At 31.2% G+C, this 26400-nt stretch overlaps 3 protein-coding genes across 3 annotated transcripts; 1 reads left to right on the forward strand and 2 right to left on the reverse strand.

Annotated features, from left to right (window-relative positions):
- Nucleotides 1-13140: 13140 nt before the first annotated feature.
- LOC113397330 (insulin-related peptide 4-like) lies at nt 13141-17337 on the reverse strand. The gene is made up of 3 exons (XM_026635629.2): nt 17306-17337; nt 16086-16287; nt 13141-13379 (listed from the first exon to the last, which is right to left on the reverse strand). Exons 2-3 carry the CDS (start codon nt 16285-16287, stop codon nt 13213-13215), a joined length of 369 nt encoding a protein of 122 aa, XP_026491414.1. The 5' UTR covers nt 17306-17337; the 3' UTR covers nt 13141-13212.
- A 1337-nt stretch (nt 17338-18674) lies between these two features.
- LOC113397183 (polyprenol reductase) lies at nt 18675-21635 on the forward strand. The gene is made up of 4 exons (XM_026635411.2): nt 18675-19163; nt 19344-19532; nt 20386-20693; nt 21404-21635. Exons 1-4 carry the CDS (start codon nt 18836-18838, stop codon nt 21494-21496), a joined length of 918 nt encoding a protein of 305 aa, XP_026491196.2. The 5' UTR covers nt 18675-18835; the 3' UTR covers nt 21497-21635.
- On the reverse strand, nt 21594-25091 carry LOC113397182 (tumor suppressor candidate 3). The gene is made up of 6 exons (XM_026635410.2): nt 24885-25091; nt 24523-24804; nt 23817-23957; nt 22953-23241; nt 22247-22433; nt 21594-21747 (listed from the first exon to the last, which is right to left on the reverse strand). Exons 1-6 carry the CDS (start codon nt 24960-24962, stop codon nt 21732-21734), a joined length of 993 nt encoding a protein of 330 aa, XP_026491195.1. The 5' UTR covers nt 24963-25091; the 3' UTR covers nt 21594-21731.
- Between the last annotated feature and the right edge of the window lie 1309 nt (nt 25092-26400).

Raw genomic sequence — 26400 nt, forward strand, 5'->3', positions numbered from 1 at the left:
AAATGATATAGAAGATATATGTAGCTGTGCTCTATATCAATAGTGTAAGAACTTGCTTAACTCAAAATAAAACGATATTTCTTGTGTTTTCTTACAGTATTTTATAATAATTATCGTTAATGTTTACGCGGCGCCCAATGTAATTATGTATCTCCACACACCATTTCCCGCCATTACGAGTATCTGTCAATGTCTTATGTTGCAGATTAAAAAGACAATAATATAATAATTATTATACGAGTGACAGTGACAGATACTCGTCTGCAGTTCACAGATAATAAAAAATAATACAATATTCAATACAAAATACGACATTCTAATGTAATCTTACAATAGTTCAACCAAAAGGACAAAAGCCAAATAAACAACATTTGACATCGAATTGGTCGAAATTATTGATCGAGAGCTTAAATAATCTGTTATATACATTGTGGTTCCGCGAAAAAAAAGGAGCAGTTTGAAAGTTTTGAAAATTAAGGTAGGTCTACCTTTACCCTTTCTTCAATTGGAAAAGGTTATGTCTACCTATATATCAATGAAATTAATTTATTTTAAGTGATTAAAACGAACCTCAAGACCTGACAAACTTTAATTGGTAAACAGCCTTCGCGTCACCGAAACTGACGGCTACTAAAACGTTTTTGTTAAATGGTTCATGTTTTCTTTCCGGGAAATTAATTAAGTTACCTCGTCGAGAAAAAAGGGTTGGCATAGATGGACAGCCGCTGCAACTGAGCCCGACTGACAATGATTTATTAGTCTGTGGGAGACCGCCATTGCTATTATGATCTTGGAAACACAAAATGGAATTTCCCGATGAAAAATTAGATGACATTATTGGGACTTTTCAATGGTTGAATCAAGATTTAAAAGAAAACTCACTAAAGTTTATATTTAACGAGTTCTTTAGGACCTCATTTGATTAAGATTTCGATTCCATTCCAGTTGATGATTATGATAATATTAGGTTTATTTATTGTTTGCACTATAGCCGAAAATCGACTAAATTTATTATTGGACATTTTAGGAAAATAATTTAGTATTTTTTAAACATATATTTTCCAGCTCTTACTGTTAATTACTTAATAATAACACTTTCATGTTTAGACGCTAGTAACTTTAGCACGTCAGTAACTTAATAAAAACCGGTTATCAAAACAAAGGAAGACAGATACAGAACTGTTTTGTTTTTGCTTATTTACTAACAAATGCAACTATCAATTAAGAAAAAAATCGTTCGTATCTTACTAATAAAACTACACTGCACAAAAAAGAAAATTGACTAATTACACGGTGTCGTACTTTAAGTACTTTATTAATATAATAATAAAAGTACGGTACTTTTATCTCTTTAATGAAATTATTACACAGTTGGTTACCATCTTCGATTAGTTTATTTCGAACTTATTAAACACAGAATTTCTTGAATTTGCATTTTAAAATCTGTAATTAAGAATTGACGTTTTCAAACGTACCACTTTTATTACCGCTTTAAAACTTACTTTTAAAGATCGGGGTTTTCTTCTGTATTTATATGTATAGCATTTATACAATCCTAAGATAAAAATGTACTAAATTCTCATATTATAAATGCGAAAGTAACTCTGTCTGTTACTCTTTTATGACTAAACCACTGAACCGAATTTTATGAAATTTGGTACGAAGTAAGTTATATCTGACACTTGACCATTCATGTCCATTATGATGACACCGCCATTTTTGAATTTCTTTTAAAAAAAAATGTGCTGAAATGTGCCCAGGATGTGCTATGATGTACCGCTTGAAAAAAAAAATTTACTCAAAAAATATCATTTTTATGAGGAGGTCCTTTTTTTCAAGTCCGGTTAGCACCGCTACTTTACTTTATCGAATTTATTAAAATTGTGCCGCAATGTGCTCGACATGTACTGTCAAGTGCAGATGTAAAACAAAAAAAATATTTTTTTGCAATTTTACAAGTAAAATACAAAATTTCGAAAGTATAATCAATTTTTTTTTTAAAATGAATAGATGTGCTAAAATGTACTCAGTATGTGGTATGATGTGCCGCTTGAAAAAAAATGTACTCAAAAAATACAATTGACATTGACCATCCCCTAAACACGATCGAAGCACGGGCGATAAGTAGTTTAATATAATCGTATATTATGTAGAAAATCATTTATAAAAGTATTATCGATTCTAATTCATTCTATAAGAAAAAAAGCAAAACCTAATCTGTATTATTTGCAATAATTATAACATTTAATTTCTACTCAAATAGTTTATTGAATAAAGTCATTTTTAACTGTCACTCTTCAAAAAATCGTGCATTTACGATGTAAAATTTAGTAAATTTTGATATAAGTTTTATTTATATAATATTTACATATTATATAAAGTTTTCAAAACAAATTACGATAACATTGAACATATTTTATAAATATTTTAACGGAACGCACCGATAGATTAGTAAGTTATGTACTATTAGATGTGATGTGATGTCGCCCTATCCGATTACGGTCACGACGACCTAACTAAAAAGATACCAGCCAACTACGCAGAACATACGTAATACAGTGCACAAATGTGTACACCAGCACAGGTGCACTTTCTATTCCCTAACTTTCCTAATCCGATGGGACGGCAAATCTGACTCGACCGGAAAGAATTCAATCACAGGACTAATAAAGTCTATTGTATCTTTTCAGAAAAATCATACATAACGTCCATACGATTGAAAACGAAGGCACAATGGTTTAACAAAAACAATAATCAGGATTTAAATTAACACAACATTGTCGTGAATAGTTCTTAACTTAGAATAAGATTTGTACCAGATGTCATATCAAGCTAATCTAATCAAATTACAAATTATTTCAGTAAAGTGATACGCGAATTTGCCTTTTATTATTATTTCAAATTAGAATAATAAAGGTCAATATCTCATGTCATAATGTCGCATATGACATTTATTTTAAAATTATATCATCCATAGAAAACACGCATGACCACAGTGTAAACAGCCTAGGTCGATTTTCAACACTTTACGAGTGGGCTACGAAGCGAGATCTTTTAGATTAACACATACTACCTTATGTTAAAGAGGCCAATGACCTTTCCCAATTAATAAACATAAAGATAGAGCTTTAGATGTCTGAACGAAAACAGACGTTTTTTTTAAACAATCAATTCATCTACATTCTAATTAATTTTTCAATTAACTAACAAATAGTTTTCCATTATGAAATTAATGAAAAATGATCAATTTTCACGCGGACAATTTTCAGAATCTATTTAAAATATTGCAAGGGACATCGAACGCTGTAATTTATTTTTAAAATAAACGGAGCCATATTTTGTTGTTGATTTAAATAATTAATATTACGATCCACAAACATATCATTTACGTTATAAATAAATAATTAGGCATCATAAATTAGCTTATGTCTTTCGTTGGGGTCCAACATTACTTCATAACAAATTTAACCGAATTCGGTTTAGTAATTTGGCCGTTGAATATTTTAAAGTTAATGTATAGACGAGATCTTCACTACATTAAAAAATTTTAGCTAAGTAAATATTTAAGCATCTTCAAACTGAAGTCAACATTTCTTTACAAAAATTAAGATATATAGACGAACTAGTTGTCGCCCGCGGCTGCGCTGGCGTTTTAGTGGCTGGTCGTCATGAGTCGGATATAAAAAAGAAGCCGATGTCATTCGTTCGGGTTCAAACTTGCTTAATACTGAATTTCATTATCTTTGATTCAATGGTTTGGCCGTGAAGGCGACACACAGAGTTTGCCATTTATAATATACATAATTATAGATATCAATTACCGTTATAAGAAAGCAAGCATAATAATATTAATGTTAAATATTAAAACTCTTCTTCCTTTAAACCATAATTATTACAATATTATTATAATATTCAATAATACTGTCAAAAGAAAAAGCTGAGATAGAAGACAAAAGTAGTATAAGTGAAGATTTCCATGTTGACCGAGAATAAGGGTTTAAACCAGAGCAAACATCACTGTCCTTTCATTAAGTTCATTTGTGTTTAAAATTGATCTCGCGCTTTGAGTTGAAAGTAAACATCGTACGGAAATCTTCATCTGTCGAATGAGTTCTACGTGGGTATTCCCTAATCTGCAATGGAGCAGCAAGGTGGAATAAGCTCCAAAACTTTTCCACAGCGGAAAATGAGGTCTTAACCCAGAAATATTATAAGACTATATAATAACATAAACATAACATAATCAGCCTGTAAATTTCCCACTGCTGGGCTAAGGCCTCCTCTCCCGTTGAGGAGAAGGTATGGAGCATATTCCACCACGCTGCTCCAATGCGGGTTGGTGGAATACACATGTGGCAGAATTTCGTTGAAATTAGACACATGCAGGTTTCCTCACGATGTTTTCCTTCACCGCCGAACACGAGATGAATTATAAACAAATTAAGCACATGTAAATTCAGTGGTGCCTGCCTGGGTTTGAACCCGAAATCATCGGTTAAGATGCACGCGTTCTAACCACTGGGCCATCTCGGCTATATAATATCCCACGATATTATGAGACTGCCACTAGTATAAGCAAGATTTTTTAACACGTTATACTAAATTTAAAAATAAATTTCTATGTACGATTTTCTTAAGACTAAAACCGATTGCATCTCGCTGACGCTACAGATCTAGATGACCAGGTAAGTCTCAGTAAGCTAAATGCATTGAGATAGAGCACGGAACCCTCAACCCTCAAGCCGGACTAGGCACAACACTTCATATAGGACTTACTTCTAAACTAGAATTATAAATCATAAGATAATGGATATGGCAAACGAAGATGCAAGATGAAAAAATGTTGTAACTGTTTATAACATTTTTGTTACATGAACTGCACCTTTTTTTATTTGATTTATGAAATTGAAATATAGAGACCTTTATTTCACACCTTAGTTTGATACTGGATTCTTTAAAGTAATTATGTGGTCATTAGCTTTCGCACGGTAGGTATGAAACTAAAATTGATATCGATGAAAGAATAATTAAAGAAAAACAATAAATAAACATTGATAAAATAAATAAAAGACATAAAAACTCTTTGCTGGACGAATTAATTTCTTCTTTTATTTTTTTCTTTCTTCTTGTCAGTTGCCGTTTGCCGTCACGACTCATGAGTTGGTCATACCCTCAAGATACGCCAACAGATGTGTCATATGAAATATCTTATGAAAAACGGTACAATAGAACAAAATATTTGGTAACAATCTTATTAAATTCTGTATCTATAGTAATATTATAAATACGTAAGTAACTCCGTCTGTATATCTGTTGCTTTTACAGCAATATCACTGAACCAACTTTGATGAAATTAGCTTCAATGAAGCTTGAAATCCAAGGAAGGACATAGGCTACGTTTTTACTTCTAATTGTTGTTAACCAACCCCTAAAACGCGAGCGAAGTCGCAGATGTGAACTAGTTTGTAATAAAAGTTGGTTACTATGATAACTTATTCCTGATTCTTTTATTATATTAAAGCAGTGTAGTTTCGACAGTGTAGTTCTTTTTACGACAATTTAGAAATTACCAGTTTAGAACCTCGGTTGGAGCTAAAGTAAAGATTTTCATAGCAAATAAAGCCTCGTTAAGTTTTGTAGGATAGCCATCCCCTTGAACTGTGATTTTGAAATCATTGCAATCGTAATAGGGTTGGTCATCCGGTGCTAGGCATCTGTTAGAACATACATACATACATATATTAGGAATAAAATATTCTTGTTCGATTTAAGCTTATCGAATTGTAAATGTACAAGGTTATGTCTTATCAACTCTATTTTACTTTGCAAGAACGCGGTTGGAGATTATGAATGTAACAATTAAATTTCAAATATTATTAAGCCGCTTTAAAAACAATTGCCGCATCCAATCCAATATGAATATAAAGCTTAGTGATACGATACCAGAACTGACGATGCACGATGATCCGAGTGAAAATTAATTTATCGCAGAGTTGGTTATAACGAAACTAAACCTGACTTGACATAATTTAGTTACAACCGAATTAAAGTCGATCTATAAATTATTATTTATCTATATCAAGTAATAGTTGCTAAGTTCTATCTATACTAACAGCAAATCTGATGAAATTGGCGCTTACGTTATTGCTGGAAGTTTAGGTTGATTAATTATATCAGGATGCATTTCAATACATGCAGTTAAAATATTATTTTATAAGAGTTTGTTTTAAAATTACTTGAGAACAATTCTTAAAATGTGTGCTAGTATAAAAAGTGAGACTATGAAACCCACCCAGGCAAAATACTGCACCAAGCCCACAGATAAAATAAATATATGTTAACTATCTCATCTGACACGTCATCTTCAATATATATTTTGTTGTTTAGATTGCGGCGGGCGGACTGACAAATGGGTCACCTGATGGTAAGTGGCGACAACTGCCCAAGGTTATGTGCTTTGTAATAAATATTAATGACATTCCTCATTTGAGTATATATAAGTACGAAAAAACATTGAATTATTGTTTATTTATGAAATAAAATATAATATTAGTACACAAGAGATCCAATACAAAAGTTTAAATCAATCACACAGCTGGTTATAAATCCCTACATCAACTTTCTTCATAACACAATTCGAAGCGCCCGAGTCGTCCTCGATCCCTCTCACATTTATTGGCACTAACTCCTTTATTGGTTTGTTTTATTTTCTACCTAAGGAGACATCCTTTTCTTTGTAAAACTCGGTTTTGAAATACAAATAAAATATCTTGTATGAACACAGAAATGTAATATAGTATTTTATTGTCATCGACCTCAAGCGGCTGATTGTGAAATCCTGCCAAATTTATTTTTCCTGAAGCCAAATAAATGGATAAGATAAGATCTGTCTTAGATCTGGTTAAGATTATATCCAGTTTCATGGTGTTTTTATCGTGAACGAATCATTTCTTCATTGAAAAAAATGCATTTTTTGTAATCTAGTAAATTTATAAATAATGATGTAATACGTCCACTAATAAATTGGAATCTCTTTGGTGATTGTGATCTCATAATAATAATAAATGAAGATATTTTTTTAGTGTTACCTAACTGAAAAAATGTACTTCAACTTATTGCAGAAGCTGCAGCGTGTCTCGAAGGTAGTTCTATCATAAAATACATGACAGACAATATCTGCCGACGGATTTGCTTGTAAATTATATGACTACAAGGGGAACAATTATAATACTAACTTATAACGATTATGATCCATTCCTAATTCTATTCCGAATCAAATTTGACCGTATCTCACAAAAATCATCCTCAACTAATCTATTAATTTATATATGTTATGATAAGATCCAGATTATTTTTCGATCGAACTTCGACTGCAACTTGATCTCATGAACGACTGAACGGCAACGATATTTGCTATTAAATTTGGCGCCCAAGCTGTGGATCTTTAAGTATGATTGACATACCTATAACCTACTCTAACCACAAGAGGAGTAAAGCAAAATAAACAACATTTATCATCGAAGTTAAGCGATAGCTTGAATAATCGATGAGATTTGTTATGGATTCGCGATAAGTGAGTGTTGAACCGACGGAACTTTGGGGGTAAAATTAAAGTGGATATAATTCTTAAGGTTGAATTGTGTTGTATTGTAAATAACCAAAAGTTATTCAAGAACTATTTTTAGCAAAGCGTATGGAATACTTCGATTGGAATAGGCTGTATGTAAAAGAGTAATTAAATTTTTACTTAACGTTCGTGTTAGAAGAATTTACACAGAATATGGAAGTCATTCCCGGAGTATGGAAGTTGGCAGTCCCGTGTCTCGGAAATCACGTGAAATTGTTGGTTTGGCGTCTGAACTCTTTCCGATCGGCAGGATTAATCGAGCACCTGCGTTTGCGCACACAAATATGCAGTATAATATGTCCTGCGTTCGCTGGTCCCCTTTAACATTGTCCGTCTTCACATCATCATCACCATCATATTCGTCATCACCTTTAAATTCTTCCTGCATAATAATAACCAAAAAGTCCATATAAAACCGTGAATAAATTATATTTTAAATAAAAGGTCATATGAAATACTAATTAAAATTTTGGTGATATTTAAAAAGTGTCTGTAACTTTATAGGCAATCTTAATAATTTCAAAATGACTTTTGATCTCGAGTAGCCTTCCGCAGTACTTAATGTTTAAATTAATCATTCAGTTCACGAAAGATGAATTTGTCTTGTAATGAAAACATTATGCTTTGGACATTTTAATTACGACGAGATTGCATTCTTAAAGGCTTTGTATATTTTAGTTATTTTGATGGTTCTAGATTACAAATATATTAAAATATTATTACAAATATATATATCTACCAATATAGATAATAATATATAAGCGAGATCAAAATTGAGTTTCACCAAAAGGCTTTCAATATTTCAAGAGTGAGGTACGGAATTAATTTTAACAGCTTTTATATAATATAACGAAAATAAGAATCAAACAATATGATAGAGACTTACGAAGAAATTTTATTACAAGAATCTTTATATTGCTGCGAAGATCAGAACAAAGACTCATATGTAGTACAACTTTCTAGAAAGCCCGATGTCATGTTTCAATGTATTTTATGAATAATACCTAACTATATCGCATATTGGAGCAGCGTGATAGAATAAGAAGAGAATATTATCCTCTCGAGTACAAACGTCGTACCCAGAGAGCCCAACAGTGGGCATGTAATTGCTGTTATTTTACCTTACCTAACTATATAGCTGTTAATTCCTTTTGGTAAACAATCAATCAAATAAAAGGGGTCACCCTTTCTTATATTAATTTAACCCATTGAAAAATGTTTGTTAAGATTCAGTACAAATTTTCGTATGTTGAATTTTTTAACTACACTGGATATTAAAAATCAGCTGATAGCTTTTTAACCGAAAACAAAAAAGTTTTTGAACCACAGAATTTGGTCATCGATAAACGATTTATAAAAAATTGTTTGGAAGGGTTGTCTATTTGAACTCGATTTAAATTTGACGTTTTTTTTTTATTTTAGTTCCCTCGTCTGTTTCTATTGCTACGAATGATCTGCGTATAAAATATGTTTTATATTAACATATATTCACAAAATTTTATGCAGCTTTGATTGAAACTTCACATGCAACACTTTGACCTACTTGATCTTTTACATAAATTTATTTTATGTTTAATTCTGTTGGAGTTCTTTATTATTCTTATAATAATTTAATAATAAATACATGCTTTAACTAGCCCATTCATGGTTTTCTTTAAATAACTAATGTATTAAAGTAATCTTTTTAATTTAAAAATAATATGAATCGACGACCTCACCTCAATTGATAACCTTGTATGATGAATTGTTAAAACGAATCAAGCACATGAAAATTCCGCGGAGTTTGATCAAGATTTAAATCCGCGACCTTCGTTCAAAATCCACGTGTTACACATCAAGCTAGGTCGTATAAATCGTGTTTTGTAAAGGAACGTTTCCAAAAAAATATAAAACTGTGATAAAAAAATAATAATACACAAATATAAAGAATTGAATTTGGAATCAATATACGACCTATACGTGATTGTAGGCGGGTGGCATCTCCTTTTAACCATAAAGCCGCCCGCGCGTCTAAAGCCCCTTCCGAGCCTACATCAATTTGACGTGATCGAGACGGTATTTTTAGCAAAATCTTCACATAAGTCTTCATAATCAAAGAAACATTTTATTAATTCTTCAACGACGAATAGTCTTAACTACTGTAAAATAAATATTTCGGTAGCTTAAAATAATATTATTAAACATGATTTGTATACTTAATTCTTTATTGTTATATTATTATAAAAATTGTTAAAAAATAGAATATGAAATTAATTGATTAAATATGTTTTGGTTCCAACAGATTTGTCTAAGTTATTTAAGCTTTGAAACAGGATTTTATAATAGCTGATAGCAAGTATCTATACGAAGAAACAAGAAGATACTATAGACATTTTCACTATTACTATAAACTATTAATTAAACTGTTAATTGCCCCTGAACCATGGAAACTAAGCGTTGTCCCTGGTGCCTATAATTACACTGACCGATTAATTTAAAACCGAACACGGCAACTAAAACTATTGCTATTTGGCGATAGAACAACTAATGAGGTTTCGTGTTTGTATAAGTAGGTACTGTAGCGTAACATGAGAGTTAGAAAAGTGTATATATACAATGAATCGTCTTTGTTTATTTATATATCTAGACATACGCTCAAAGCTGATGACGCGACTAAAAAAATATTGGCCAACAGTTGCTCACTAAGTACACGCACATTAGTAGAGAAGTATGCCGTTTGGCGAGTGTCAAACGTAACCGTCACGCACACCAAGTTAAAGAAGTGGCCCCGTTTGTTTTCATTCTTTTGTAGTGCAACACTATCTAGATGTATGTAAATCTAAGGTATTATAAGGATTATAAACGCTGACTATAAATGTAGTGTTATATAATAACAAAACTTTTGATTTATACAAAATGAAATCAACTGTAACAATAAAACTTTTATCAATATCAGTTGTAAAGTTATCTCGACTCTAACACTGGTGATAAGCACTCGACTCGGTAATTTGTATGTCGACTGCAACGTCTTCTCACTCGAAGCACTCAGAGTATTCTTTTAGAAAACTTGGAAATGTCGCCTTGTTATGGTTATTGTTTTACACCGTAGACCGACGTTTTCTTGGCGGGAATACGTTGATATATTTTTCTTTATTATCTACGTTTTCTTGACGGCAATACGGGAATATATATTTTCTTTATTATCTATGATTTTTTTAGTGTGACAAACTCATGATTCGGCATTTACGCATTAACGCCTGCACGTGTATTAGTAATTTGCGTATATTTTTCATCAAATTTTCATTAAAATAAATACTATTCAAGTTATTTCTATTCATTTATTAGTCTATAACAACCGAATATTATAAGAACTACCTAATAAAATAAATACTGTTACATTAAAATTTATTAAGTTCGTTTATAAAAATCCGATCTCCGATTCCCGTATACATTAATTAAACCACAACAAACCGGTTCGCTTAAATCGATTAAATTAAAAATTTACAAGCGTTTCAACAGCTAGTTTGCAACATCAATAGAGAAAGAAACTTCTGAACAAACTACTCCACGTTGGCGGCAAACGCCTAGAGACTGCCGTGACGGGAATACGGAGCATTGGCAAATGCATAACGTGGTTGTATCTGCGCCACTATTGTAGCTGTATTTACTTGTAACTTTGATGCAATTGCCGGTAAACGAAAACTTAAGATGTGATATTGAAAGAAGTAAAAGAAATTGAATCGTGGTAATTAAAAACACGAGAAATGAGTGGATTGTGTGCGCAACAAGAACAAGTCAGAATTTCGTTCTTATAATAAGTGTTCAACTGTAAGAGATGATTGTAATAATTTTGTATGAAAGCAGGTTAAAGAGAATTGTTTAGAAGTTATAAGGATATCCGGAAGAAAGTAATTAAGTTTTAATAACATGAAAATCGCAATGCCAAACCCCGCAAAAATAAAATTTACAGGCATGCCATTTATAGCAGTTTATTGCATTTAGAATAACTTTCAGTTATTAATTATAACTAAATGTTATTCTAAACGCTTTGAACCTTATCATTTCTTTATTTAATAAACCCTCAACTTTATCCACGCGAAATTTATAAAACTTTATAGTACACAAACCTTCACTGCATATTTTATGTACTCGAGGGAAGAATTAAAAAAATGAGCCTATGTCCTTTCTTGAGGCTTAAGTTTATTTCGTATCATATTTCATCTAAATCTGTTCAGTCCCTTAGTCGTGAAAGCATAACAGATCAACAGAATTACTTTTGTACTTATATTTAGTAGATATATATTAGGATATTATATTTCAGTTGTAACTGTAAGAAAAATATTGACATCTAAGTTATATGTCAGTTTTTAAGTAGCATTACGCTTCAAACAAAACAAAAGGCACATGGAGCGGGTGGAATGTCATGGTGAAGCAACAAAAGCAAATACAAAATCAATAGCAAAAGCAAATTTCATATTCCAAGCATTGTACACGCATCACGCACACATACATGTGTAGAGAGTGACGGCTGTGACGTGGCATATCAGCATAAGAGAAGCATTATGCCATTTGCCGATACAATATTACCCCAAGGCACGCCATAGTTGTTTCACAACAAGACTTTTATATATCTGACAAAAGCAATATTAATTTAAAATACATCAATTAGACCCATCGACGTGGACGTATGGATGAATGTATGAACTACTGACACTTACTTACGTCTTACTAACACTGCATTAACACGTAAGACAATATCGGTTATAGTATAGAATATCCCGATTATTTATAGGTGGATCTGATATCAACTAACGTAGAAATACATTTCTGATATATGAACATTAAGAAGTTTTAAATGTATTTTATTTTTGTTACTACTTTAACAAAAAAATATAAACAAACATGTTTATCTAGGATAGTATACGAATGTCTTGAAGTATCCTAGAAATTAGAATTAGGAAGATACACTGATGTGTTTCATGAATTGAAATCATTTGTTAAAAAACATTTATAAATAAAGCATATTCAACACAAGATTATATAGATGATATAAATACTTGTTTGAGTTTCAGTTACATTATATTTTATTTAACTGACATAAACTTGTGTTTCCAATGTTGGAAATGTGTAGCTAGTGAGTGTCTTGCCGGTTCTTCTCGATAGAATCAAAATTCCGAACCGTCGGTAGCTTAACGTTTATTACTTTGGTTTATACAGTTGTGTAACATGACAGTTCAAAAGTGCTTTTAAATGCCTACTTGAATAAAGTGTATTTTAACTTGATTTGAGTAAAAATAAGATATTATCATGTTGAAAAATAAGACTATTTCTAGCACGAATAAAATTAAATGTACTTGATTGCATTATCACAACAACCAAAAGTGGGCTAATTGAACTGGTTGGGTAGGACTGCTTTAAAACTCAATTGTAAGAGTTGGACCCATACATAAACAGTAACAGGAGAAGTTAAATATAAGGTTTTTTATAATAAAGCCATTAAGGAAAAATGTACAATCAAGTAAATGAAAAACAAATTTCTAATTTGCAAATTATTTACTAAGCTTCACTAACAAAGCATAACAACAACAATATCGATAATCAATAATTCAACAATAGGATAATAATTCGCTTAAGTTACAAGCCTTGTCACAACACTCGTTGACGACGAGACGTTTGCTTCGTGGCATACCCATGCTTCTCGCCTTGTGATGCGCCAGCCACGGCCAGCCAATTTGGTTCTCTTGCTCCTTATAATATGGTGCGAGAATTGAATCTGGAATAAATATCAAATTTATAATATAAATAACCAAATTATCTACTTATAGATTCTAAATGATGCCTTTAAAATTACACGTGTAGATAGAAAAAAGATGTATGAAATGCAACTGGTCTTATCGCTAAACCAGCCATCTCTTCCAGGCAACCTTTGGACTGATTGTACTGGGTGGGCCACAAATTTTTGCACTTTTGAAACATGAGTAGCAATAAAAGTACACATATTATTTTGTTGATCATTTATTTAACGTAATAAACATTTATTGAAAATTATTTTTTAAAAATTATATCGTCGAGATGTGCTCCGTCTCGTCGTTGACACTCCTGCAATCGACTACGTAAATTTTGGAAAACTCGCTGACGCATGCTGCCAGAAATCGCGGTTATCTCCTCGTGGATGTTTTCTTTTAATTGGGATATGGTCGTTGGTTTATTAAAGTATACTCGACTCTTTAGATATCGCAAGGTTTGAGGTCCGGGCTTCTTGGAGGCCATGGGATACCTCTGCGAGACATCAATTTGTTAGGAAACATTTCTTTGACCACCGGTAAACTGACATTTGAGGTATGGCATGTTGCTCCATCTTGTTTACATCCAAGTCCTGCTGTTGTATCCATCAAATTCATGTAACTGTGGTGTCAAAACTCTCGCAAAAATCTTCACGTATTCCACTGAGTTTACAGTTACGTTATTTCCTTGATTATCTTCAAAGAAATATGGACCAATTATGCCCTTTGCTGATATGGCAGCCCATACTGTCGTTTAAGGTGAATAAAGAGGCTTTTGGCGTTTAGGACATGGGTTTTCCGTGCTCCAATATCGATAATTGTGTTTATTTACGTGACCATTGTAGTGAAAATGGGCCTAGTCCATAAACAATACATTCTCAAAGCTAGAGAATCGCTCCAGTATAGTGTCAGCCAATAATTTACATTGAATGTAATCGTTTGGTTTCATCTCCTGTACAATTTGAAGCTTATATGGGTGTAGTTTAAGGTCTAAATGCAAAATTCGCCGCGGACTAGTTCTTAGTATTGTCGGAGCCGCCGATCGCTTACGCGTAGATGATTCTGGATCGTCCCTTACAGAAATTTCAACCTCCCGAATGTTCGCTTCACTTCTTCTTAAACGTGGCCGCCCAGTTTGTTTGATATTCATTGTCGATCCCGTTTGCTCGAACTTCTTGACCCAAGCTTCAATTAAATTAACACTTGGACACTCACTTACACGTCATAATCCGTATTCAACTCTAAAGAGGCGTCATACAGTAACGTAGGAATCGTTGTTTTCGTAAAATTGTTTTACGCAAAAAGCACGCTGTTTTCCCGCGAAGCGCTCCATCCTGACTAAAATTGCATTAAGTGACGTACAATTTACCGCCACCCGCTGGTCCGTAACTGTCATTTTTTTTGAGAAATCATGTGTTGCTACTTGCAAAAATTTTTGGCCCACTCTGTATAATGAGGTTGTATAGTAGTGTTTGGGTTCGTTGCACTGCTTTTTTAATAAGCCGTCGTTTTTGTGCCAAAACTAACCTGCTTATCTGTATGCAACATAATGTTTGTACTTGTTGCTGTAATCTATAACAGCAACAATCATGTACGTCTGTTTATTTACTCTAATTTTTTTTTAGTGTATTTAATATTTGTATAACGTTCTTCTTTCGTTCCAAAATGGTGTGTTTGTTTTACAGTAAAAGCAAGAATTCTCTACTGCTATACAGTCATTGATGCTGCCTGAATTGCATAAAAGCGAAATATTTGAAATATAAATATATATTTTTACTTGAAAAAAAATTGAGACTTAAAGATATTACCGTTCAATAGAATAGGTATGTTAGCCGTCGTAAAATCCTTGATAAAATTTCATTCGCGACAATCATCAAAATTTGAAAGTTTGACGACTGTCAAAACGCCTTTGAAAATTTCAATTTACACACATCATGATTGTTATACGGTATAAATTATATTTATATCATAGCATTTTCTTTATTAATGAATTGCACTCGAGCAAAACCGGAGCGTGTCGCTAGTTATTTATAAATGAAGAAGAGAACACTAAAAATCATGAAACTTTTATTCTTACTTGACATTGTTTGTTTCCTGTAATTTTTTGAACAAGATTTACTATATTACGTTTTTAGGTAACAATGTAATATAGTAATTCATGTACAAAACATTACAGCCGAAAAAACATACGGTTGATGGTATTTTATTTGAAAAAGTAATAGTAATTATATTTACAATCGTAAAACCGACTATCAAAAAAATAGTATTTATTTCATATTATGCAGACCGTACAAAAGAAACGAACGGAATGAAATAGATACACGTAGTCGAATTTTATATCCTTCGTGGTGCGGAAAAAGCCGATTCCTAAACTAAGTCAACGAAGCATTTTACGCTCACTTTATTATTTTACATGTAAAAACATCTAAATAATTATTTTTTCAATTATTTAATATGCATTTCTTAATGTCTATCATTATTCAACATTCAATTCTATCATTAGGACATTCGTTTTTATCAATATTTGGTTGTTTGTCAATGTCTCTTACTGCATTAGCTTATTAAGCTGTATATAATACACTATGTCTAACTTCATATTACGACAATAAGCCATTCCGAAGTGAAGGTTTCAAGTCTTAATATAGGTATAACGATAATATATCTATAACATCGATAAACAATAAAGATTAACTTACTGTACATAGTGCCTGTTTCCGTTCTCTTTTCATTCAATGGTTCGTCATAGCAGAGATATGCGAGGGCCTTCGCCAGTACCCGACCACAGTACACTTGAGGAGTTACATCTTGGAATGAGCGTTGCCCTCCACCAATGTGTCCGCAGCACATGGATGCCATCATCACGAAATATATAAGAGTGGTGGATTTTTTTAAATTCATCTAAATACAAAAAAACAATAAAATTATCTTCTCTATCTCCATATGCTTTCCCTATACATTATATATTATCTATACCAATATTATTAATGATAACGTAACGCGGTTTAAATAATATCGTGCATGTTAATTTATATATATAGACGTCTAAAGATTTTAATGTCTAGGAAAATCTTTTGGGATTCAAATTAGATCTAACGGCCATCAAATAATCATATATCAGGAAAAAGGTAGTTCATGTGAAGTCTTAGGCATTCATCTTAGGTTATTGTTAATCGGTATAAAATAAAGAAGAAAGCAACTTTCTTTATGTGTCAATCACGTGAAGACTACCGGAAGTATTGGTTTGAGACTATGACCAATCAGCTGAGAAACGTCTTATTTATTTAATAACCACTAAAGTGGACGCTAACAGCTGATAATTAAAACAGAAAAATATATTAACATCGACTGAAAATACTGCCTTCGAACGGCTACTAAGGAATATTTATATTATAAATAACGATGTCCATAAAAAAATCTATAATCATACGCGTCATGTGTTTTTCTTTAAATTTTTTCCAAAAATCTATTTTGAAAGGTATGTTGTAAATGTAAATTTTCCGAATTTGCAACAAAACGTAATCAAACTTTTCTCACAATATATTTCGTAATTAGTGTGCCAAGTTTTAGAGTTTCATTATAGCCAATGAATGCTTCGAACTAAACGGAAACGATACAAATAAAGCCGCTGTAAAGTAACACCATAAATACTGTATAAGTGCAGAGCAAAATCCGAGACTTTGGCATCAGGCGAAGACATCACACCACAACGGAAGCAAGGTCCATGGATTTACCAGTATGTCACCGGACTCAAGTTAGGGGCTTCTTTTCGATGCTTAATTTTACTGCAGAAGACGGAAATTATTTTAAGAAAAAACTTCTGAAGCTTGCCTGAATTTGAATGAGTTCTATTCATTTGACTATCTCGGTTCGAAAAAAATACCGGCAGGCAACTTTCGATATAAATCGTTCCACTTACTTTAGCTTGTCGAAGTTTCGTTACCGACTCAACACGCTCGAATGTGCAAATATCCTGCAATATCCCCATTTTATACCTTTTGTATAGCCTCATAAGTTATTAATATTCAATAACATGTTTTGATAATGTTTAATTGCTTAGTGATATATAAAATGTTTTGAAGTTAATACAATGGGTACAAACTAAACTTTGTAACAAGGAATTTCATGTCTCTTAGTTTTAATCATTTATATTCTTGGTATTGAGTGTAATTAATCAAGTTTGAAGACTAACATTGAAGGTTAATAATGTTTTTAATTTAAGAAAACATTGAAATAATTATCATCCTAATTCCAAACGTATCAACATACATACGAAACCAGCCTGAAAAATGTTCAAATCAATTGAATGAATCCATCCTTCGTTGCAATATAAATCAAAACGGATTTAAGTAAGAATCCATCGATATAAATTAATCTCAGTAAAATCACGTATCGGCTTCTAAATTAAGTAAATCCATCAGGTGTCCCGTTTATTTTAACGCTCTCATTTCGTCGTCGACAGGGCGCCACGAATTCCAATCTTGGGCGCACTTAAGCCGTCAAATAGGATGAAACGGCGCGTAACATTGAAACTGACACATCGACAACCAGGAACTTGCATAGTTACTCTTCATTTATAAGCCCTTTACACACCGTTAAGCAAATAAAATACAGCGGGTGCGACATGTCTGTTCGGTGAAAAGAAAATATTTAAATGAATTCACTGCATATCGAAGTCAACCAATGGATATTTTAAAATAGACGTTGAACAAATAACAGAAAAAAATGAGGTATTTATGCAGTCTTCAACAAAAGTAGATTTTAACCACGGGTTACAATATTTCTATGTAAGAAACAGTGTTTTTTTTATATTTGTGTTTCGTGAAAAAGTCAAATAATGTAGAAAGAAATTTAGAACCCCTCAAAATTAAATGATACTCTTAATGCCTGAAGAAAATCTTGACTAGCCAACCTTGAAAATTAAACTGACGATCATGAACACCGTATAACAATAATAAAATCAAATATATTGTATAAACAGTGTATTTTATAACAGCCTCTTTTGCCTAGTTGCTAGATCATAGACCCCAAGGGCCAACCAGGCACGACTCTAAAGAAAGCCTAACTCGTGATATCTATTGAAGACAGTATGATATAATAAATATTTTAGTAAATATTTATTGTATCTGAATAACTTTTTTAATAATATTTAAGTATAATAATATTATAGTTATAAATTATTTTTATTCTTAGTGAGATACACATTATTTTCGAACGATTTTTTTGACATTTAGTCATGTGACAAATGACAATTGACATATAAAATGTCAATTCCATCAATTTCTGATCTTAGATGTGTGAGTGGTCAGTTTTGTTGTTGTTTTCCATGAAATGGTAACGAAAGTTTATAAGAATGTATAAGTACCGTTAAGTCCTACTTTTTTGCTTTCTATATCTTAAACATCTCTCACATACTCACTGAAGTTTTATACTAGCATACGTTTCGAAAATGTTAAATATATTAGATCTGGGTTTCTTAAGTTTAGCTCTTACTGTAGGATTTACTGGATTTGTGATAAACCATTACGAGAAACATGTCCCTGCATTTATAGTGAAAGGGTTTAAATATGGCAGTTTCGCGTATCAAGGATCCGAAGCAAACTTTTTACAATTAATAGAAGTACCGAAAGCCCTTTACCGGCATTTTTATGCATTTTCATCAGTTTTTAGTGCACTGACTTTAGTATATGCAATATTAGTATATTGGTTTGAATTCAGCGTTCATGGATCTATCGGATTTTTACTTAAATTAACTTTGGAACAAGATGAACCAACAGGTAATAAATTATGATTTAAATATTAAATAGTACAGTAAAAATTAAAAAAATTATTTACAAACCGTTTTAAAAAAAAAATCTAGCTAAAAAGTATTCATTTTTATACATTAACACATACTTGGCTGTGTGATATTATGTGCAAAATTATTTTCTAATAAATGTCTATAATTATTTTTTTAGTGCCAGCTTTGGCAGCAATTCTGGCATTGTCACTTCTTCTTGTCCAATGCATACGAAGATGTTATGAAACCCATTGCTTGCAAGTTTTTGCCAAGTCCAGTAAAATGAACATGAGCCACTATTTAGTTGGCTTAGTGCATTACTATGCTGTGATAGTCGCTACTATTGGACAAGCACCTTTGTTTTGTGGTAAGAAAAGTAATTAATTAACTAATTTACACTTATATCATCTTATTACTTACAATATTGCAAACACTTAGAGTAAAATAAATTTTACATAGGGAAAAGTTGTACTGTTTGTTTAATGGAGGTTTGGAGTTATCTTCACAATGATTTCCTTCAATCTTCCATTAATATGCATGTTCATGCATGTTGTAGAAATACATTTTATATAAAAACATTTGTAAACATGTTATCTGCCAATAAAGTAAGACATTAATGATATTAATAGGTGTATCCTTACTATTACAATAGCAGGGACAGCACAACTGTGGAGATACAATAAAAAGCAATTAAAAAATATATAAACAAACTGCCTGTAAATATTCATACATTAATTAACTATGAGACTTTATTGTGGATAAAATACTTCATAAATTGTATATTCTTTCTTCAAATTCATCTCATCTACATTCTGTAATGGTTAGTTTTAAATTGACATCTTTATTACATACAAAATGCTTGTGAATTATACTTTTTGTTCAATGTTATCTTTTGAGCAGGTCTTCCTGGTTATAACCCTTTTTTTTTAAATTAAATATATATGGACAGAAAGGGTTTTGCTTAAGTAAAATCAAGGTGATTTGATTGTTAATATTGTTTGTAAGAATATAATTCTAGAAAGGATGTATGCATATTGAATACAAATTAGATGTGTATTTAAATAAAACAATAGCACTAGTCATATTGTAATATAAAATTCAGTATGGCGTGTATTAAGACTTTAGTTCCATTGTATTTAAGGAGAGCTAATCACATAGACAGAACTTTTCACAATATTTTATTATTTTTTTTTCGTAAATATAATCATTGTTTTTAACAGGAAGCCAGAACAGAGACAAAATAGTGTGGAGCGACACAAAAACATTAGTGTTAGCGATTCCATGTACAATCATTTTTGTTTGGGCATGGTATGAGCAGTTTATGACTAATATTATTTTCGCTAATCTACGTAAAGACAAGAAGTCGGGTGATGTTATCACAGAGGAACACAAAATACCACATGGAAGGTTGTTTGAACATGTATCAAGTCCCCACAGATTATGCGAAATTATTTTATACATGGTTTTGTTAATTTTGATACCAACTAGGACCTTTTTCTGCATATTCTTGTGGGTGATTGCTAATCAGGTTAGTGCATTATTATATTTTTTGTTTCATGAAGAGGGAAATCAAAAAGCCACAATACCTCAACCATGTTTAAGGAACACCTAGTCCCTAGTTGGGCCATGTGTGAGATGCTAGTTCACACTGACAATTTGTGCTGTGAAACTAACTATTAACATAAAATTTAATAGAAATGGAATATTAATTAAAGTAATAATAACCCTCATAATGTTAAAATATCCTCCTATATTCATATTCAATGAATATTATATGTTATCGAAAATTTATTGCTAAAGCAAAAAGGCTATTTTTAAGACCTTTTCCTTTTAATTGAAATCAATATGATTTGAATAAAAGAAAAATGTTTATAGTTAAAAATCAAGAGATCAAATCTATTTTTTTTTTATTATAAATGCCTGATTATATCTTTATTTACTTTTCTGAGTATTTCTCTTAATTCACTTATTTTGAAAATAAATATGTAACTACGCACATTACTAGCCATGTTGCATAACTACCAACCTAATTATATAGTAAGAGTCAGTAGTGGAGCAACGGCCTTCTATACTTTATAAGAACATTCACCTGTTTTAAATTTTAATTAAATTTGACATACTTTTTCTAAAAAGTGTTATTTCTAAGAATGTCAAAATGTAAATTTAACAAATCCGAACTACTACTTGTTTTAAATCATTAAGACTCAATATTACATTCTATCTATTATTTTTTTACAGGTGCAGACTGCAATACACGCTCATGTTTGGTACAAAAAAACATTTAAGAACTATCCCAGTAACAGAATGGCTGTAATACCTAACATTTTATAATACTTTAAGATCAATAATATACTATTTATTTTTTTTATAATAAGATTTTATGAGGCTGAAAATATTTTTTATATAAAATGAAATAAAAAAGATTAAATATATTGTAACATTTATTTACAATGTTTATGAAATGGACACAATAAATAGTAGTTTCATTTCCTTAATTAAAATTATAATATTTCATCACACACTTTCAATTGCACACATGACATCTGTGATTTAAATATTCATTTATTTATTTGAAGAGGAAGCTGAAAAAAAAAATTGAATTAGTAACAAGTTTATCGTGTCATTTAAAAATATTGTTGTTTTTTTTTTATTTATAAGATGCAAACATCGAATTTTAAATGAGGCAGAGGCCCATTTCTAAAATAGCACTCTTGTTGATTATATTTAATATATCTATATAAGCTGTATTGTATGGGACTTATTCACTTTTTATCTAGATGTCTGTCTACCCCAAATAAATTTAAAAAGTGACTTCCAATTCAATATTTTGAAAAACAGAATTGTTCCAAAAACTAAAAGGTATTGTCCCAATTTTCTAAATTGAGCAAATATAAATACTTATCATATGTATGGCATGAATATCATTCGAAAGATAAGCTATAGGTGGCAAACACAACACAAGCAGGAGGCTCACCTGATGGAAAGTGACTACCACTATGTACACATGGACAAAACTCATTCCTTGCTAAATGTATTTCATTTAAAATATTATGAAGATAGATTTAATATAAGTACTCTTACCTATATGGATAGCCTTGAGTTTTAGCTCTAAATACAGAGAGGAGTAGCGAGAAGAACACGCATACTAATACCAATCCGACGACAGATTGGAAACGCCGTCTCTTTCCCTCAAGAGCAGCAACAACTGTTCCTTTCACTCCACCTGCTGCTTCTATCATCAAAATCATTCCTACAACCACTGCACCATCTGAGCAAATATGTTCAGAAAATTATTTGTATAAATAGGTTTTTTTATACATATCAAAACTATATTCCATATATTTTCTTATAATTTAATTTTATTACATTCTATGGTAACCAGTTTATTATAACTCCTTGAAGTAATAATAAGCTAAAATTAAAATAAACAAAGTTGTTACTTTATATATATTAAGTTGTATTTTAACTCTATTATTTGATTGGAATTTAATTGGAACACATTCAAACACATGAAATTAAATAAAACTAAAAACATCTAGTTATCCTCTTTTTTTAAAAGAATAATAGCAATGACCCCAATTAATTAAGGTATTATTAATATTCCTATTTACCCCTCTTTTTAAGTTTATCACTTATTAAATGTCAGGAGTGGGGGACGATAATGTATTACTATGCGACTTTTTACATCGTTAGGCGGCCCGTAAACCATTGCGCTATGGACGCTTCATATCAACATTAAACCTTGATTTTTCACAACTTAAGGTATCACAGCATTTAAAAAGGATACTCAATATCGCTACAATGTAGCTCTCCAATACAAACTGGCCATGGGAACCTCCATTAATATAAACCGGTCCATTCTTAGTTCTGTGAAAGAATGGTGGTCCACGAATCTGGTTCCACATCTGTCCTGACACCATGGCGAAGCAGAAGAAAACGGCAATAATCGCCCACATTTGTTTGTTGTATAAGAACTCAAGGTTGTTACGTCTAAGATATAAAAAACCAGCTAGTAATATAAAGAGCATCGCAAACGCAACAGCACCAGAGTAATTTGGTGGACGGAATACACGGATCTGTAAATTAAATCAAAGTTTATCATGAGTACATAGAAATAACTAGCTGAACTCGCATGAATATTATAAAACTTTACCGATAGCACATAAAGCATCACCCTCCATTTTACTTTTTTAGGGGGTGATAAAAAGGTAGCCTATTTCCTTCCCCGGGACTCAAACTAGCTCCATACCAAATTTCATCTAAATTGATTCAACAATTTAAGTGTGAAGAGGTAATAGGCAAGAATTACTTTCACATTTATAATATCAGTATAGTTGAACATTTTATATACAGACAATAATTATATCAAAATCACATTCTTGCCTAAACATTAAATAAAATTGAAAAATATTAAAAATATCTTTTTCTACATGTTGATAATGCAAATTTCAAAATTCAACGGGAAGTGAAATAATTATTTATATTTCAGTAGTATCATATTCATATTATTTTTCGACTTAGAACATAACTAAAATATTGTAGTAAGGTTTTATTGCCTTCAGCTTAGCTATCAGATAAGTAAAATCAACAATAATTATGATGCATTAAAAACAATGAATTATTTAATATAATATTACACTTTTTTCCTAACCTGAATATCAGTCCTGTCCTGGATCCACTTGATTATTGCTTCAGCATGGATACCTGCTCTTTCAAAGTCCATGGAATCGGCGGGTTTAGGCTTCCCTTTAGCAGGGAAATGCATAATCACTGGAGCTGTGTTCAATCGTAGCTGAAAAATGTTTGTAAATCATTTACCAAAATGTACTTTAAATATAATATTTAACAAAGCTTAAAATATTAAAAATCAATATAAAATTCTTCTAACTGAGAGGTTGCCTTTGCCCTAGTGAAGCATTCATTGTATTTTTCTTGATTTTACCAATTGATGATTATTAAAGTTAGATGTGTGAATTGTAAACACTGTTATTATGAAGACTATAAAAATAATGTTTCAGATTTAGTTAAAGGTGTTTACCTGAAAGTGGCATTCGTGTACCATACTTGTATCTTAGTCTAGCATATTTTTTGATATACAAAAGATTTGTAAATATACTATAATTATGACTGAGGTCTTGTTAATTTGTTAAGGTTATGTGTCTTTGTTAAATAAAGCTTATAGATATTGTTGCACTATGAAATATGACTTATGATAAAATGCTTTTAAATTATCTGACACACAGATTTATAAACTTAAATTTCAATTACTTAACTATTTTAGTTATATATATAGTAGTATATTTTTATGATCACTACTTCATATACTATAATATTTTGATATATTATCATATAATTACCATCTGGAAAATATCTGAACCTTCATCAAAGTCAACCATTCCGAAGAATAATTTGTCACTATAAGACGGCGAGACGCGGAATGAATTGGCCACGACCACATATTCATCATACACATGTTGACATATAGTACACCGCCGGGAAGGTGCCATCGCTGTGAACATCACTATGAAGGAATAGTCCCTGGGTGGAGACTTCACAAAATCTTTAAACTTGTTTAGATTCAATGGTATTATTGAATGTTTTGCTGTCATATCCGTCAGTTGTTGGACTTTCTCATCGAGCTGAAATATATAAAGGTAACATTGTAACAACATTTATAAAAATCGCACCGGCTTCACATTAAATCTTCAATTAAACATACTCCTTTAGCACGATTCTGGGCGTCTATATTGTAGTATGTTAGGATTACAGTAATGCATAATAGCGTTTTATACTTCATTTTAACGAATTTAGTGTTTCTATTATTTTATGCAAAACAAACTCCACTCCAATAGCAATATGAATTAGAACCCCAACCAATTATGAATCGCCAACCAAACTTAAAAAATTGACAAGTGACATCTGTAACGTCATCTAAAATCGATACAGCTTACAAATAAATTGAAAGTAGCTGTAAAATTAATATTTATAATTTTATTTACTAGATAATTATTTATATTGTTAAATAAATATTATTATCTATAAAATACTAATAACATCGCAGGACTAGATTACTAACACAATTAAATGACTACTATTTTCTATTATTTTTGTTCGATGATTAATATGTAGTAATTTATTTTATTAATATGTTTAATCGTTAATGAATCCAACATACACTTGGCCACATACATACATTTTTAAATTTCTTGGTTATTTTTTTCTTTTACTTCTATTGCCGATTCTTCTTAACTTATTACATTTCCTTTTCCAAGCTAAAGAAACTTTTCATTTTGACTATCAATAAGTAAGTGTTATGTTTCTGAGTGCGTTAAATAATTTTATGAATTAAAATTTTATGTTATTAAGTACACACTTAGTAAATAAAGCGATTCATTTAAATAAATTAACTTTCTTAAATTTACAAATTGACCGAGTTATGTTATAAGGTTCGTATTGTTCATATGTTTAATAAACATATTACAGTCGTGTGGCTGTTCTTATTTCAAACAATTGTCTTTATTACTAGAACATACGAGGTGAACTTTTATCCGATGATATGAAGGCCTTTGCCAACCGATATATTCGCCCGTACTGTCCTAAAGTATCATAATATACCCCCCGTGTATTTTAAATATCTCGTAATATTTCTACTATTGCTTAGAATTTTAAAAGGTAATATTTATCTACAAGAAATGTTAAAAATTATATTTATTTTCGTAACAATTAAGCAATAGGCGTTATTTTTTTTTCATATTTTTAAGCAAAAAAATAGTGCATTTCATAAAACACTTCAAAATGTATCTAATGTTATTCATTAACATTTGGGTACAAAAATTGATTACTTGTTACTATTATAGTATTATAATAAACTAGCCGGGATGGCACAGTGGTTAGAATGCGTGAATCTTAAGCAATTATTGCGGGTTCAAGCAAGGCACTGAATTTTCATGTGCTTAATTGTGTTTGTAATTTATCTCGTGCTTGGTGGTGAAATATAACATTATGAGGAAACCTGCATGTGTGTTTTTTCAATAAATTCTGCTACATGTGCAACCACCAACTCGCATTGGAACAACGAGGTTCGAATAAGCCCCAATCCTTCAGCTCTAAAGGAGAGGTCTTAACCCAGCAGTGGGACAATTAAATATTGTTATTTTCTTCTTACTTTACTAAAACTTGATAAGTATAGGTATACTAAAAATTATAAAAAAAATATATTTTTCTATTCCCAAAAA

The sequence above is a fragment of the Vanessa tameamea genome, chromosome 3 (assembly GCF_037043105.1).
Source record: "Vanessa tameamea isolate UH-Manoa-2023 chromosome 3, ilVanTame1 primary haplotype, whole genome shotgun sequence".
Classification (NCBI taxonomy): domain Eukaryota; kingdom Metazoa; phylum Arthropoda; class Insecta; order Lepidoptera; family Nymphalidae; genus Vanessa; species Vanessa tameamea.

Bases quoted from the DNA above. Each gene is read 5' to 3' on its own strand.
- LOC113397330 (XM_026635629.2), bottom strand. From the start codon at position 16,287: ATGAATTTAAAAAAATCCACCACTCTTATATATTTCGTGATGATGGCA. The intron at 13,380-16,085 runs GTAAGTTAATCT...TATTTATTCCAG, and splicing joins GGAAACAGGCACTATGTACA to ATTCAATTCTCGCACCATAT.
- LOC113397182 (XM_026635410.2), bottom strand. From the start codon at position 24,962: ATGAAGTATAAAACGCTATTATGCATTACTGTAATCCTAACATACTAC. The intron at 24,805-24,884 runs GTATGTTTAATT...TATATATTTCAG, and splicing joins CCCAGAATCGTGCTAAAGGA to CTCGATGAGAAAGTCCAACA. The intron at 22,434-22,952 runs GTATCCTTTTTA...ATATTTGCTCAG, and splicing joins CTACATTGTAGCGATATTGA to ATGGTGCAGTGGTTGTAGGA.
- LOC113397183 (XM_026635411.2), top strand. From the start codon at position 18,836: ATGTTAAATATATTAGATCTGGGTTTCTTAAGTTTAGCTCTTACTGTA. The intron at 19,533-20,385 runs GTAAGAAAAGTA...TGTTTTTAACAG, and splicing joins ACAAGCACCTTTGTTTTGTG to GAAGCCAGAACAGAGACAAA. The intron at 20,694-21,403 runs GTTAGTGCATTA...ATTTTTTTACAG, and splicing joins TGTGGGTGATTGCTAATCAG to GTGCAGACTGCAATACACGC.